Consider the following 15,314-nt stretch of genomic DNA (forward strand, 5'->3'; position numbering starts at 1 on the left):
TAGAAGGCATAACCAACAAGTTTATAAGATGGAGGTTCACTAAAATTGGAAGTACTTTTAAGCACATATTAGAAAACAACAGACATTACAAACTGAGATCATGCATTTTACATTTTTTGACAATTGTAAACACATTAGAGATTGTCAAAAAGGAACCTAGAATCTGTTATAGGCACAAGCATGTGCACACATACAAATGACTGGAACTTGGAGTACCAAGATGATCTTACAATCAGAATAAGCATCACAAGCACACTCCTATTTCTCTGAAGGCATCCCTGTTATCCGCTCCAAATCCATCTTGCAATTCTCCCTCAAATCTTTTAGTGCAATGTAACTGGCTTGCTGCCAAATGTGTTCAATTGTACCCATCACATTTGAAATTATACATGGAAAATCCCCATTCAAGATATTGAAAATAGAGATCTTATGAATTTAGCCTGATACTAAGTAGCCATGAACTCCAACAATGAAGCATTGATTGGAGAAAGACGTACTATGAGTCCAAAAACCAAGAAATCAGGGATGAAGAACAAAAAGACGTGTGGTTTTTAACCAAATCCTTGTATCAAACAAAAGGATTCCGGTTTCTTTTGACAAACTGAGTTCTTTAGATCATTCAGGCAATAGTTTGAACTTTCAAAAAAAAAATTCAAGCAATATTTTGGACAAGACAAAAGAACGGAAAAATCTGTAGAAGAAGAAGAAGTGATTTAACAAATAAACCATAGGTAATTAGGCATGAAAAGTTCAAATCTAGGCTATTGAAGAATAGATCAACTTACAAGCTGGCTGCTTTCATGAACAAATATATCCTCCATGTTAAGAAAGAGTGATCTCCACTGACTGGTGAGGTCAGATTCTAATTTTGAAGATTTATTGGCATTTCCCTGGCTTTGAATCTCAGTCTGTTTCCCCCTACCACTTTTCTGAACTAAAATGCTTGCTTCTTTCTGACTTTTCTTTAAAACTGGGAAAATGGGGGAGAAAACAATGCAGAAAGGAGCATGTTATAAAATAAACCTAAGGAAACTAGAGCAAATGTTAGCTATTCAACTAACCTGCTATTCGACCCTTGATATCCTGATAATGAAGGTCAGACCAAATGTAAGCAGCTGATTATCAGTGCAAAACAAGCGTAACCCATTAGATAACACATTACCGGAGAAACCATTTCCAGGGGAAGAATCTAAAGCAGTTACCTTTCAAGCAAAAAGAACAAGAGCAAGCTTTGAGCATATCAGCACCGGCATTCAAATTCACGCAACCATCATTCTTGAGTCCCACGCATCTCTCCAACTCAAATGACCTGGAACTCTGCAAGGACGACTTAGGCAACCTCGACCACTCGATACACCCACCTTTACTCGACGCCAATCTACCAATGCCAAGATCCTTACCCTCATTCCTACAACTATCATTCACCGGATCCCCCACTTCCGTAACACCTTCACCCAGCACCAACGTATCCTCGCTATCGGACAAATCAAACCCCTCCTTAACCTCACTCACTTTGTCATCAACCGACATGACATCCTCTTTTAATGTATCAATTTCGCCACTACAAGTCGGCGAAAATTTAGGGTTGGGTTCAAAATGGGATTTTTTAGATTTCTCTTCGATCAAATGTTCAACACCTAAACAAACTTGTTTTGCAAAATGGGAATCTGCTTCTTCTTTAGAATTAAACCCTGTTTTGTCCGGAATCGACGAGAACCCTCTTTTAACTGATCGATTTGTTATGTCACCTAAAACCGGACGCACACTCGGTTTCCCGTGGGTAAAATTATCTCCGTTCATTTTGAAATATACAAAAAACCGTCAATTCGACCGAAATCTGTTAAAAAGAAAAAGAAAATTAAAAAATTAAGGGTTCAACCAAAAGAAATGAAATTTTAAAGAACACAAAAATGGGGATTTTGAGATACGGAGTACTGACCTGTTGAGATGCGAAGATGAATGGAATTTGAAATGAGAGAAAATAAGAAGAAGGGTTTTCAAGTGAACAAAATTTGTGTTTGGGTGAGGGCGGGAACCATGGGAATTCGGAGCCTGACCCGCGGTTTTGAAATGCGATTTGGCGTTTTATGTTTTATGATTTGGGGTTTTATGTTTTTAAAAATATTTTTTTTAATTTTAATTATTTTTAATTAAATTGAATAAAATTATACGCTGATATTACACGTCATGGTTAAGTTGTCACACATCATATATAAAAATATGCGACATGTTATGATTAGGTTGTCACACATCATGTATAAAAATATACGACACGCTATGATTAGATTGTTACACGTTATGTATAAAAACATGTGACACGATATGGTTAGATTATTATACGTCACGGTTAGGTTGTTACATGCCATATACAAAAACATGTGACACTCCATAGTTAGGTTGTTACATACTATATACAAAACATGTGACATGCATGATTAAGTTATTACACGTCACATTGAACAAAAAGTTATTGTTGTTACACGTTATGTTGAAAAAATATTATTGTTACACACTATATTCAAAAACATTTTGTTACACTTTAATACATAAAATGTTGTTATTACTTACGAATCAAAATTTCAAATATTCTTAATTCTGTTCATTTTTTTTTTACAATTTGGTACCGATTAAAGTGTTTCTAACATGTTTTCATAAATCAAAATATAAATTTTCTTATTTAAAATACCTATTTTAACTAAAAATTGAAAAAAAAAATCATTTGAAAACCTAAATTTATAAATTTCAAAATTTTGAGTTTATTGACATCTAGGTTCCAAATTGATCCAATTAAAAACTATTTCAAACATCTATGATTATTTCTATATTTTAGTTTTACCAAAAATACCTAAAATCAAAATTTTCAAATAATTATTCAACCAAACACATCAAAATATTTTGAAAGCGTACAAAAGAGAAATATGAAAACACAAAAGAGAGAAATTATGATCATAGCAGACGAATGTCGAAAAGAGAAATCGATAAAATGAAATCGAGAGCATAGCAGACAAATGCCGAAGCAATAAATTGATAAAATTAAAGAGAGTGGGATGGTGAGAGAGAGAAATCAGAAGCACAAATTGAAAAAAATTGTGATAAACGATTTAATTTATTTAAAGTAATTTTAAAAGTATTTTTGTTAAATCATGATTAAATATGATTAAAAATAATTAAATTTATTTTAATATTTATTTTTAAAATATATTGATCAATAAAGGTTGTATCTCATAATTTTTTAAAAAATTGTGTTTGGATGAGGGCGGGAACCATGGGGAATTCGGAGCCTGACCCGCGGTTTTGAAATGTAATTTGGGGTTTTATGTTTTTCAAGAGAGACGCGCGCGTTGTGGCCACGTGCAATCTTTGGATCTCTTTCTTTGTGTTTATTGTTTAAACTATTAATAGATTTTCCTACTCTGAAAATTAAATTTATTTTTTTATATATTTGTATATATGTATTATTTTTAGAATAAATATATTTTTTTATTTAAAAATTGAGTTCAAATTCTTTCTTCTCAAATTAAAAAAAATTATTCCTTAAAAAAAATAAATGAGCGAGTTTGTCACGGTCTAAAAATTATAGGGTTGACTTGAAATCTTGTGACATGATGCAAATTAGGAGACCTTTGAAACAATTTTGAGGTTTTCTTTTTTCCTTTTTTGTTAATTGTTATTAAATGTATGGGACCAAAAGGCTATTATTACAAAGGATTTCTCATTAAAATACCTATTCAGCTTTTGCAATTTTCATAACGTTACAAAAGAATATTTCTCCATATATTATACATGGAAGGAAAAAGGTTAGTAATTTCAGAATTACCCATTAAAGAAATAGAAGCGATTATTTGAAATTATTTTTTATTGCAAAAAATAATTACTAAAAAAATTTTAGCTATTATATAGAATATCAAAGAAAATTTACATTTTATTATCTTGTAAGGGTATTTACATAAAAGTCCAAATTTACTAAGTGACGAACCAAATTTAAAATTAATTTTTGAATAAGTGTAATTTTATCATTATATTTCTTAATTTTGTTAAAAATTGATAAAAGGTTAATGGTAAAATAATATCAATGAGAGTTAAAGAAATATTTTCCCGAAATATGTTACTTTTTTTATTATTTAAAAGAAAATACAATGATAAAATTATTATGATCCAATAATAAATTATAAATTGGATCTGTTACTCTATTAGTAAAATGATAAATTTAAAATTTACCTTCTTTATCAACAATAACTTAAATAAAAATAACATATGTATATATATATATATATATAGATAAATAGATAAATGGCTTAATTAAAAACTGATTTGAAAGAAGTAGCCTAACTTGCTTTCATCATAAGACATTTTCATGTGTGGAGATAAGGAAGGCTTCATCCAAGTGGGAAGCGAAATAGTGTTTCATTTCTTGACGCATCGTATTTATATATTTTTATGTTTTCTATGTTTCTTCTCTCTCGAAATATAAGAATTCCTAAAAAACAAATCAAAGGTCAAGCACACCGAATCTCATCCTCGTTACCACCTACGTCATCACTATATCCATTCCCACATTGCACAGCGCGCCAACTTAACTACCTTCCTTTCTTCCAATCTCCATCCGCCACGTATAATCCGCCATAACGCCACGTTCTGGTCATCTTTTCTTGTAAATTACACAATCCTCCCACTTCCCCTTCTCCATTCCCCCTCCAAGAAGAAGAATAAAAACGCATTGCCTCCCCGACTACTCCATTGTATTTTGTTTTTATTTTGCAAAGAAAAAATGAACCCAAATCAGACGGTGGAGGATGAATCACAGCCATCCAACTCAACCGTCGCCCGCCGTATCCAACGGCTATCGCTTCACCTGACCCCACTTCCACCCCTCCAACCTTCACCTCAGCTCAACATGCTAACTTGCGCCAAGGCCAGTAAGCTGGAGGTTGACCATGGCCCTCTTTCAAGCTACATGAGAGGGAAGCATAGGGAAATTCAAGAGAAAATTTTTGAGTTTTTCAACTCAAGGCCTGATTTGCAGACGCCAATTGAGATTTCAATGGATGAACATAGAGAACTTTGTATGAGACAGCTTATGGGGTTGGTTAGAGAAGCAAAGATTAAGCCTTTTAGATATGTTGTTGAAGATCCTGCTAAGTATTTTGCTATCACTGAGGCTGTTGGGAGTGTTGATATGTCTCTTGGGATCAAATTTGGTGTACAATATAGGTAACTCTTGTTGCTTTTCTAGCTCTTTTGGCATTAAAGCTTTGATCTTGGATGGCTTCTGGATTTTGGGTATTTAAGTTTAAGAAAGTTGGTTGGTATTTTTTGGGTTAAATTTTAAGTTTTGGTATCTGGGTTTAGGTTGTAAATGCTTGGAGATTGAGTTTGTGTGATGGGTTTGTTTTGGTTAAAATTGAGATTGGGTAAAATTCTATTGTACATTTGGACGATTTGGATGCTGCATTTGAGCTGGTTCTTGGTATTGTTATTATTTTTTTATTTGTTAAAATAATGAATGTGATAGTGTCTTATAAAAAATTAAAAATTCATTAATATGGAAGCACGATGCTAACCGACTTGATATCTAAATGATTTTACTTGCATAAAATTAACATTTTATTGATTTTATTATGCAGTCTTTGGGGAGGTTCTGTGCTCAACTTAGGAACTAAAAAGCACCGGGATAAGTATTTTGAGGGTATTGACAATTTGGATTATCCTGGTTGTTTCGCAATGACAGAACTACATCATGGTGAGCTCTCTTTTCAGAAATTATTTACGTTTTATTTTCTTTTTTTCCCTATTTCTTAAATGTGTATTCTTGTGCTGCCTTTGACATCTTCCTTCTACTGTTCTGCATTAGAACTAGTATGGCATGCAACAGAGTACAGTTATCCTGTTGCAATATGTTGAAATGTCGATTAAATCTGAAATATTGTATTGCGAAATTTATATTGGATGCAGAAAGGAAATCAAAGAGCATAATTTATGCAGAAGAAATATCTTTTTGAAGATATTAACTACTTTTTTTGTGGTCACTGTGCACCCATTTCTTTGCCCTAAATGTTTGCTTTTAGTTGTTCATAATCTGCTAAGCATGCTTATCGAACTAAACTGCCAATTTTGTGCTTAAAAGGCTCAAATGTTCAGGGTCTCCAAACCACTGCAACCTTTGATCCAATCACAGATGAATTTATAATCGATACACCAAATGATGGGGCCATCAAATGGTGGATTGGCAATGCTGCAGTTCATGGCAAGTTTGCAACAGTTTTTGCTAGGCTGATTTTGCCAACTCATGACTCTAAAGGAGTTTCTGATATGGGAGTCCATGCTTTCATTGTGCCAATAAGGGATTTAAAAACCAACCAGACACTTCCAGGAATTGAAATACATGATTGTGGCCACAAAGTTGGCTTGAATGGGGTCGATAATGGAGCACTGAGATTCAGTTCGGTTAGAATTCCCCGAGATAACCTTCTTAATCGATTCGGGGATGTTTCTCGAGATGGAAAATACACAAGTAGTCTCCCTACAATAAACAAACGTTTTGCTGCTACACTAGGTGAACTTGTAGGTGGGAGAGTTGGCCTTGCATATGCTTCAGTTGGTGTCCTCAAGATTTCTGTCACTATTGCAGTGCGATACTCCTTACTACGTCAGCAATTTGGTCCTCCCAAGCAGCCTGAAGTCTACATTCTTGATTATCAATCTCACCAGCACAAGCTCATGCCAATGCTGGCTTCAACTTATGCATTTCATTTTGCCACTCAGTATTTGGTGGAGAAATATTCAGAGATGAAGAAGACGCATGATGAGCAACTGGTTGGAGATGTCCATGCGCTTTCTGCAGGCCTGAAATCCTATGTGACATCATATACAGCAAAGTCACTGAGTGCTTGCAGGGAAGCCTGTGGAGGCCATGGGTACGCTGCTGTCAACCGGTTTGGTAGCTTGAGGAATGATCATGACATTTTCCAGACATTTGAAGGAGATAACACAGTTCTTCTGCAACAGGTTTTAGACTAATTCCCTTGTATCACAACCTTGCATGAGAATTTGCAATGCTTGTCTCAGTATAAAGAATTAGGGTTCCTAAATATATTGTGCTATATACTAGATGACTACATAAAAGGAGCAGGAGTGACCCCTTTAGATGGCTTTGGTATTTAGTGTCATCTTTACTCCTGGTGTTCATGATGATCCTGCCTAACTGACCACTGCTTTTAAATTGTAGTCAGTTGTCAACTAGATAAAGCAACAACCAAATCAGATTGTCAATCTTGCTCGGTTAGTCTGAAGATATATCCAGAAATGGTACCATATCTAAAAATGTGACCATGTTTCCATCTCAGTTGAAGCTTGGTTTAGATATGCAAGGATAATTTTCAGGCCTTTCAACTTTCATTCATCAAGATTGTTCAGATAGGTTGCCATTTATTCTTTCTGTAAACCCTCTCCATGTCTTATACTGGTATATATGCTGTGTTGTTGCTCTGGATTATTTCTATGTTCTTTTAAACAAGTTAAGAAAGTTTGCTTCTCAAAAAAAAAAAAAAACAAAAAAAAAAGAGTTAAGAAACCTTGATGCAGATATATTCACATGGACTCCTTCCCTGGTGCAGATATATTAACATGGACTCGTTGTGTCCAATTAGATATTGTTGTCATTTGGATGTTTATTTAAAGCAATAGGAAATTTGATGACTCTGTTATTCTTTTAAGGGATTCTTTAGGGTATTTGGTTTGTTAAGAACTGCTGTTTACAGATAACAACAATCTTCCCATCAAGAATTAGTTTGGTGTGAAAGGGCCTTTGGAGGGTTTTGCTTCACTGGCACCTAATGTATATTGTAGTCTGGTGTTACTGTTGGTTAAACTATAATTTGCTTTTCAATACAAGCTATTTTTACTGGAATGTAGGTAGCTGGTGATCTGTTGAAGCAATACAAGGACAAGTTCCAAGGTGGTCCTCTTTCAGTCACATGGAACTACTTGAGAGAATCTATGAACACATACTTGTCTCAGCCAAATCCTGTAACTGCCCGTTGGGAAAGCACAGACCACTTGCGAGACCCTAAATTCCAGTTGGATGCCTTCAGGGTGAGTGTAATATTGGTTTTTTGTACTTTAGAGTCCAACAGTCTGACTTGTAACCCGAGATTCATATAATTTGTGTATTCAGTACCGAACCTCAAGATTGCTTCAAAGTGTAGCAGCACGACTTCGGAAGCACTCTAAAACTCTTGGCAGCTTTGGTGCATGGAATAGGTGCTTGAATCACCTTCTCACACTTGCAGAGTCTCATATTGAGTCTGTCATCCTTGCAAAGTTTATTGATGCTGTGCAAAAGTACTTCCTGAACTCAGCTACTGAATTTTTTCTCTTTTCCATTTGCCATATAGATTTTTTTGAGTTTCTAATTGGGCTTTGAATTTACCTTCCAGCTGTCCTGATGCACGTAGTCGAGCTGCTCTAAAGCTTGTCTGTGATCTTTATGCCCTGGATCGAATCTGGAAAGACATAGGAACTTACCGTAATGTTGATTATGTTGCACCAAACAAAGCTAAGGTACTGTCTGGCTAATTTAAAATTATGAAAAAAATGGGGCTTTTTTTTTAATCCATTTTATACTACTATTACCAATCCTGGAAAACAGGGATGACTCCAAGCATCTCATGCGTGGTTATTTACATATATCCTAGTATTTGTGTATATGTATGTAAGTAATTTCATTTTCTAGAGATACAAATTTTATGAGGTTGTTTCATTGATGTAACTCTTTCCTTTCTGCAGGCAATCCACAAGCTCACAGAATACCTGAGTTTCCAAGTGAGAAATATTGCAGGGGAGCTTATAGATGCATTTGATCTTCCGCCTTACGTGACACGGGCCCCAATTGCAATGCAGTCAGAGGCGTATGCACAGTACACACAGCGTGTTGGGTTCTAATGACTGGAGAAAGCCAAAAAATGAATGTAACAAACAGGTGAATTATTCCATAATAGATTAGAATTTTTTTAATTCTTTTGCCAAATTAAATACACGCCTTTTGAAACCAAGGCTGATGGCCCCTAGCGTTCGGAAATAATGAGCTGAAGCTCAAAAACAGTTGTTTGTAACATGTATCAATAAATTGAACTGTATACGTTCTCCTTTTTATTAGAAGAGAAGCAACCTATGCGAAATTGCAAATTACTTGTAGCTTGTTTATTGTGCCATGATAAGATTAACAAACAGGGAACACGAACTAAATCGACTTTCTGATTATAAGTAACAAGCAATGGTGACTTGTTAAGAATGACCCAGAGTGAAAGTACAATGATTGCCTTTCCTTCTCCCTGGCAGTAAAGCTGGGAGTATGATGATTTTCAAATAGCCACAAGTATATTTATGGCTCTAACACCTACCAAATTTGAGGAACTCCTACCAGAATTCTCGAAACTGAGCAAAAAACGAATACCAACTCCCTTGAAATCAACAGTGAGGGACAGATGATAAAGCAGACAACTGAATCCTGCACATTTACTTGTCTTCAATTCCTCCAATCCAATTTTGATAGGAATAGTATTTTTGACATTTCCAAAATTGTTCTATTTCCTCAGCAAAGCTATTTGCAACAAATCTTTGAAATTTACAACCATCTATTTCCCAAACCAAACCTTGATATGCTTATATTTAATAATTACATAGCCTTATAAAATCTAGTTGGCCTGCAATTTGAGATATGCAATTCGAGCAGCTTCACTTCTCTGTCTAACATCCTCGTACATTTTCAGAGAGGCCTCAGAAAATTTGTTTAGTCTATCAAGAACCCGAGTCAAACTTGTTTGTATGCAGAACAAGTTTGAAGTTACATCTTCATTTGCATCACCATCTGTTAATGTGTTAACAGCATCTTTGCTCTCTGATTCTCCGTTGTTTGCATCAACTGATATCTCTTCCTTCTGCAGTTGTTCTACTTGTTGGTCCATTAGATGGCAAAGATCAGATAAGAAGGCTTTGATGGCATCACTAAGCTCCTCGGCTGGCAAAGCTTTTATCCCAGCTGACCACTCACGACATAGAACAAATATTGGTGGTCCTAATCCCAGATATCGATGAGGAGAGAATGGATTCCTATGCTTTGAACGCTCCTGTGGTTCTATGATGCAGTTTTGCAGCCAACCATTCAGGGCTTCCAAATAAGATGCATGGCTATTGACCCAGTCTGTAAAGCTTATGCCAAAGCATTCAATCTCTTGCTGAAGCTGAGTCATAATCTGCCTGCGGGAATCTCCCTGTGGAGCACCTGTCGAGCTCCTTGAATGGTAAGCCAACGAGATGGTGATATACTGCGAATGATGGCATTCAAGCATGGCCTTCCACATCCTGAGCAATCTGCAAAGACAAGCATAAGGTTGGTCAAGATATGGATGTCAATGATTGAGAATGCTCAAGATTTCTAGTGAGTATGAGAGTAAAGTTTCAGTCACACAAAATTTTCTCATTTAAAGGATTTTACTCACCCCTGAATTAATTCAACAAGTTGTGGTTGCAACTCTTCATCTCTCATTTTTTCAATCCGCTTTGATATAGTATCAACAGAATGAAGTGCCACTCTAATTCGGGAGTGCAGATCCTTTACAACTGCCCGGGTTTTATCAATCACTTGAGTGCTAAGATCCTTGGCAAACTGGTGCCTGAGCTGACCACACTTCCGATCATACTCCTTCCTGATAGATTCACTGGCCTAAAGGGTACAAATAGGCAAACAAGTCAGAGGATTGAATGGCAACACTACTTAGTAGATAACTTAGAAGCATTCGCTACTTATACTGGAAGAGATTAATTAAAGGTGCTTTGTAAACGTTATTGATACTCCAAATGCTTTTCTACAAGTCCCACAGAGGCATGGATGTATGTGTTTGCTTACCTGCAATAGTCCTAAGAATCACCTAACATTCTGTGTAACGTAATTAAGCTTTGAATTAGGGGAAAAAAAATTAAAAAAGGAAAAAGAAATACTAAGGAGATCCTTCATCATATAACCTGATTAAGCTTTGCATTAAAAAAGGAAAAAGAACTACTAGGGAGATCCTTTAATCATATGAATGCATGTGTCTACTTGTGACTCAAAAAGTCCCTATTTAGTTCTTGAGGAAAGGAAATGTTGAAATATAAAGCATATACCAAAGATCTTGAACCTACTGATTGAAACTTAGAACCATCGTTACTGCCATTACAGAATCAAATGAAGGAAGTATTAAGGAGTAATAGCACTTGTGGTGTCTGCATTAGAAGAAACTAGAAGGAGAATAAAATGGAGATACATGAGGATAGAAAGTAATCATATTAGCTATCCTGGCCAGTCTTTTGGTGGGATTTTACTTATAGTAAAATCAGAAGAGATATGAAGTTTACAACTTTTTGTGGTCAGTCTTTTGGTGTTTTACTTATAGTCTTTTGTTGGCCAGTCTAAATATCTTATTTTGTCTCAAAACATAAAATAAATTGCAACTTTTTGTTGTTGCTCACTCAATGCAGGGTAGCTTTTGGAAAAATAAAACAAACACATAAAAGTAAGCTCTTAGTGAATGAAAAGATTTCCTTTACCAGCTGTGAAGAAGACAATTGATTTACTTAGCCAACTATCTTGCATAAATGATTGTTCAGGGAATTTTAAGACCTTCAAGTTGATAAAGAAGATTTATACACCACAAAATTCAACCATCATTCATTTTAAACAAATCTTTTAATCTAAATTGACTATTCTTCCTTGCAGTATGAACAAAAGATAAAAAGTATTCCTCCATCAAAAGAGAGAAAAAGAAAAAGTATTCCTCCAGTAAAGGTCTACCTCTAAATCAACATGTCAGCTAAGCAAAAAAAGAAAAGAGGAAACACAAAAGGATATCTTATGGCAATAAAATCAACAAGTGAATACATCACACACACACACAAATATATATATATATATATAGAGAGAGAGAGAGAGAGATTGATAAAAGTTCTGGTAAAAATTACATGCAACGCTAGACAAATTCCAGTAGATCCAGAAGATATTCATCAGTAAAATATGTAAGTGGTTTCAGTGAGTACCTTTACTTCATCATAGAGTTTTCTTTCCCATGCGTACAGTCTGTCCAAGGTGGACGAATGACTTCCAGCAATCATGCAGAACTCTTCAATAAAATCACTTCCACTGTCATCAGCATCATCTTTAGATGCTGTGGCTAGTGGATTCCTCGATGAAGAAGACCTTGAAGATGCTGACCTCTTCCAAGTTATGACTTTAGTCACATGTTGTACTGGCTCTGCAATATTATGACAGAATAAAAGAAAATAAAATACAGATTATGACCGTAACTATCATCTGACCAATAAATACCACAATAAAAAAAAAAAAGAAAAACAAACTGTCTAAAAAATATAAAAGAGAAAAACATACAGTTGAACCTTGTTTCTGAGTGCTAAAATTATTGCCATTTCTAGTGTTCATAGTAAAAACAGTAAGCAGTTCTAGTGTTTGATCATCTTATGCAAGAAAGCAAAGGTGTGTAATTTTGACAACTACAGCCAAAGAACAAATGCAAAATATCAAGATTGTAATAAGCTCTTCCTCCAGATTGTTCCAGCCTGCCGGCCATATACAGAAGCCAGAACTTACCATGAGAGACAAGGGCAGAATTTCCACGGCAGCAAACAAGTTGGAAAGCTGCCAGAAAAGCTGAGGATCCCCCTACAAGAATTTATTTATCATAAGATGCTAGCAGAAGAGAATTCAGTAGTGAAACACACTCAAACAAGTATAAGTAGCATTAGCATTGGATAGAATAACAAAGAGCCCAAATCCAAAATCAGAAGTTCAAGTGGGAAATACTCACCTTTGGCTTCGGAATATCCAACCCGGATTTTGTTTGACTCAAGCATCCGGGAGACTTCTCTGCCTGCTTCAGAGGCTCGGAAGAAACGATGTTCAATATCCTTTATACTTGAAAGAAAATCCTTAGCTCTGTGGGTTATAAACTCAGAAGGGTCTTCTCTCTCTGCAGATAAATCCTTCTCTGCCGCAGCCTTCTCCCTTTTTGAACTTGATTGCTCAAGAGCACCTTTGCCCATCAAAGTTTCACCTGGCCCATTGACATTATGTTCCGCACCTAGCTGCCTCACTTCCTTGCTATTTGGCAGCCTACTACCACCATTTCCTCCCCTTAGTCCAGTCAAAAACACATCATTCTCCATCACACTACCAGGATTACGATTACGAGTTGCTGAACTATCAGACCTTTTGACAGCGTTTCTCTCCGACTCTGGCCACAAAGTTCCTTCATTCAACTCATTATTTCCATCCAAACCACCATGATCAACCCCTTTGCTCCTACACTCTCTCCACACTCTCAAATCCTCAAAATCCATATCCACTCCATTATTCCCCACAAATCTAAAACTCTCACAATCATCAACAGGATCAAAAAAATCCCAAGAAGAACCTGACTCAAAAGGAGGAGGTGGAGGAGGCGGCATTGCCATTGCCAATGACTCATCCTCCACAAAACTACCATTACTAGGATTAACCTTGAGAGTCACTGCAGCACTATGTCCAGCTCTCATGTAACTCAAATTCGCCATTGCCGGTGAAATGGGGCTCTCATTATTCAATGGTGAATCAGAAACCTCAGCTCCTAAGTGAGAAGGAGATGGTGACGGGTAGGAGGAATGGGAAGGGGTTTTGTCAAGCTCGGTAGCTGAAGTTGACAGAGAAGACTCTATCAATATCTCAGCTTCAGCAAATCTTCTCAAAGCTATGCCAATATTTTTAAGAGACTGAATATAAGAAATATGTGCAGCCGCAAGAGCATACCTCGACTCGATAGCTTGCTTTATGAATCTCCTTCTTTCTTTACATAGACGCAAGGCTTCATTTTTCTCAGCTTTAGAGTTTCCACAACCCATTTTTTTCTACACCAAGAATGAAATGAACCCGTTCATAAAATTAACCCCATTTTGTTAGTGGCCAAAACTAAAGAGGGACAAAAAAGAACCCAACTTTGGGTTTAAATTAAGGAAGTAATTTTAGTAAAGAAAGCCCATGTTTAGGAGTAACTGCCCCAAAACAAAGGAAACAGAGACAAACAGGGGAAAACCGAGCAAGCTTTAACTCAGGCACCAAAGAAGACGGATTTCAACACAAAACGAGGAACCCAGTTTGAGAAAGGTTTCGTAATGACGATTGAGACAAGACAGAGTAAACGAAAACGAGCAATGAAAGAGAAATTTGTTGGACTTTCTTTTGGGTTGATATATCGGTGGCTATAACAGTGGGAAAATAGCAAAGGAAAAACAGAGCAGTAGAAGGCAGACAGAGAGACGAGAGAAGAAGTCCCAGAGGCAATGCAAAAGAAAGAGTGGTTGGGGTGTAATAAAATCGAGCGCATTGATGGATGGAAGCTAAGAAGAGCCAACAGGAATTCTAAGAAGAGCCAACAGGATTTCAAGTCTGAAACTTTTGAAAATCCTGAAGCAATTCGGAGACTGCCCTCTGATGAAAATGAAGACTTTTACAGGGTTTGTGAAGAGGATAGAGGAGGAGAGCAAAATCAAACGATACAACCAAAGGGAACAAAAAAAAAAAAAAGCAAAAAGAGGAATCCGAGACAGTGGATACAGAGAGAAGGAGCCTGCCTCGTTTTGCGTGTTCTTCTTCATTCATTAAAGAGAAAAAAAAAACAGAGGTCTCCAACTCCATATTCAGTATTTTTTTTGTAGAACCTTTCTTTTTTAATTACTTTTGTTAATGAATATCTAAAGGGTAGCAACTGATTCGATAATTTTTTTTTGAAACAACTAAATTGATAAAGTTATTCTTTGCGAAAACTATTTTGATATTAAAGATATTGTAGTAGTAATCTCAATAAATCCGTTTAGACCACTTGTTAACAATTTTTTTTGCTTTAGTACTACTAAAGCGAAAATTTACATTTTATTAGTCAGTAGATGAGAAAGAAAGAGTAATTAATTATGTGCAGAGTGTTGTTATTGTTATAAGTGTGTAAGATGAGAAGAATACCTGTTCTTTTGTGGCATTGGAACATGTGCAGATTGACAGATTTGCCCTTTTATGTTTCCCGAGGGACCCTCTAACGGCTCCTTAAAATCCGGGTTTTTTGGGGAATTGCCTTCACCTTTTCTCTCCTCTTCTGCGTAAAGCAAGCTAGATAAAAAAAAAAAATGTATACACACCCATAAATTATGAAAAAATATAAAAATATTTTTATTATTATTAATTTTTCTTTCTTTAAAGAAATTATCATGAGCTTGTAGCTAGTGACTCTGCCAATTCCCCA

General features: G+C 35.8%; 3 protein-coding genes across 3 annotated transcripts; 1 reads left to right on the forward strand and 2 right to left on the reverse strand.

The window, feature by feature from the left end:
* LOC18611596 lies at positions 1-2,041 on the reverse strand. Its single transcript, XM_007047934.2, has 5 exons — positions 1,940-2,041; positions 1,203-1,837; positions 1,062-1,115; positions 786-970; positions 1-345 (listed from the first exon to the last, which is right to left on the reverse strand). The coding sequence occupies exons 2-5, from the start codon at positions 1,798-1,800 to the stop codon at positions 259-261; spliced, it is 924 nt and encodes a 307-aa protein (XP_007047996.2). The 5' UTR covers positions 1,801-1,837; positions 1,940-2,041; the 3' UTR covers positions 1-258.
* Positions 4,680-9,186, forward strand: LOC18611597 (acyl-coenzyme A oxidase 2, peroxisomal). The gene is made up of 7 exons (XM_007047935.2): positions 4,680-5,211; positions 5,625-5,740; positions 6,125-7,005; positions 7,912-8,091; positions 8,174-8,340; positions 8,436-8,559; positions 8,785-9,186. The coding sequence occupies exons 1-7, from the start codon at positions 4,769-4,771 to the stop codon at positions 8,938-8,940; spliced, it is 2,067 nt and encodes a 688-aa protein (XP_007047997.2). The 5' UTR covers positions 4,680-4,768; the 3' UTR covers positions 8,941-9,186.
* LOC18611598 lies at positions 9,434-14,706 on the reverse strand. Its single transcript, XM_018126466.1, has 5 exons — positions 12,855-14,706; positions 12,638-12,709; positions 12,070-12,284; positions 10,497-10,720; positions 9,434-10,368 (listed from the first exon to the last, which is right to left on the reverse strand). The coding sequence occupies exons 1-5, from the start codon at positions 13,921-13,923 to the stop codon at positions 9,693-9,695; spliced, it is 2,256 nt and encodes a 751-aa protein (XP_017981955.1). The 5' UTR covers positions 13,924-14,706; the 3' UTR covers positions 9,434-9,692.

Source organism: Theobroma cacao, chromosome 1 (genome assembly GCF_000208745.1).
Source record: "Theobroma cacao cultivar B97-61/B2 chromosome 1, Criollo_cocoa_genome_V2, whole genome shotgun sequence".
Classification (NCBI taxonomy): Eukaryota; Viridiplantae; Streptophyta; class Magnoliopsida; order Malvales; family Malvaceae; genus Theobroma; species Theobroma cacao.

Excerpts from the sequence above, each read along its gene's own strand:
- LOC18611596 (XM_007047934.2), bottom strand. The coding sequence starts at position 1,800 with ATGAACGGAGATAATTTTACCCACGGGAAACCGAGTGTGCGTCCGGTT. Across the intron at positions 1,116-1,202 it reads TTGTTCTTTTTGCTTGAAAG|CTGCTTACATTTGGTCTGAC; the intron begins GTAACTGCTTTA and ends ACTGATAATCAG. Across the intron at positions 346-785 it reads TTCATGAAAGCAGCCAGCTT|CAAGCCAGTTACATTGCACT; the intron begins GTAAGTTGATCT and ends CACATTTGGCAG.
- LOC18611597 (XM_007047935.2), top strand. The coding sequence starts at position 4,769 with ATGAACCCAAATCAGACGGTGGAGGATGAATCACAGCCATCCAACTCA. Across the intron at positions 5,212-5,624 it reads AAATTTGGTGTACAATATAG|TCTTTGGGGAGGTTCTGTGC; the intron begins GTAACTCTTGTT and ends TTTATTATGCAG. Across the intron at positions 8,341-8,435 it reads TTTATTGATGCTGTGCAAAA|CTGTCCTGATGCACGTAGTC; the intron begins GTACTTCCTGAA and ends TTTACCTTCCAG.
- LOC18611598 (XM_018126466.1), bottom strand. The coding sequence starts at position 13,923 with ATGGGTTGTGGAAACTCTAAAGCTGAGAAAAATGAAGCCTTGCGTCTA. Across the intron at positions 12,710-12,854 it reads TGGATATTCCGAAGCCAAAG|GGGGATCCTCAGCTTTTCTG; the intron begins GTGAGTATTTCC and ends AAATTCTTGTAG. Across the intron at positions 12,285-12,637 it reads TTCTGCCCTTGTCTCTCATG|AGCCAGTACAACATGTGACT; the intron begins GTAAGTTCTGGC and ends ATAATATTGCAG.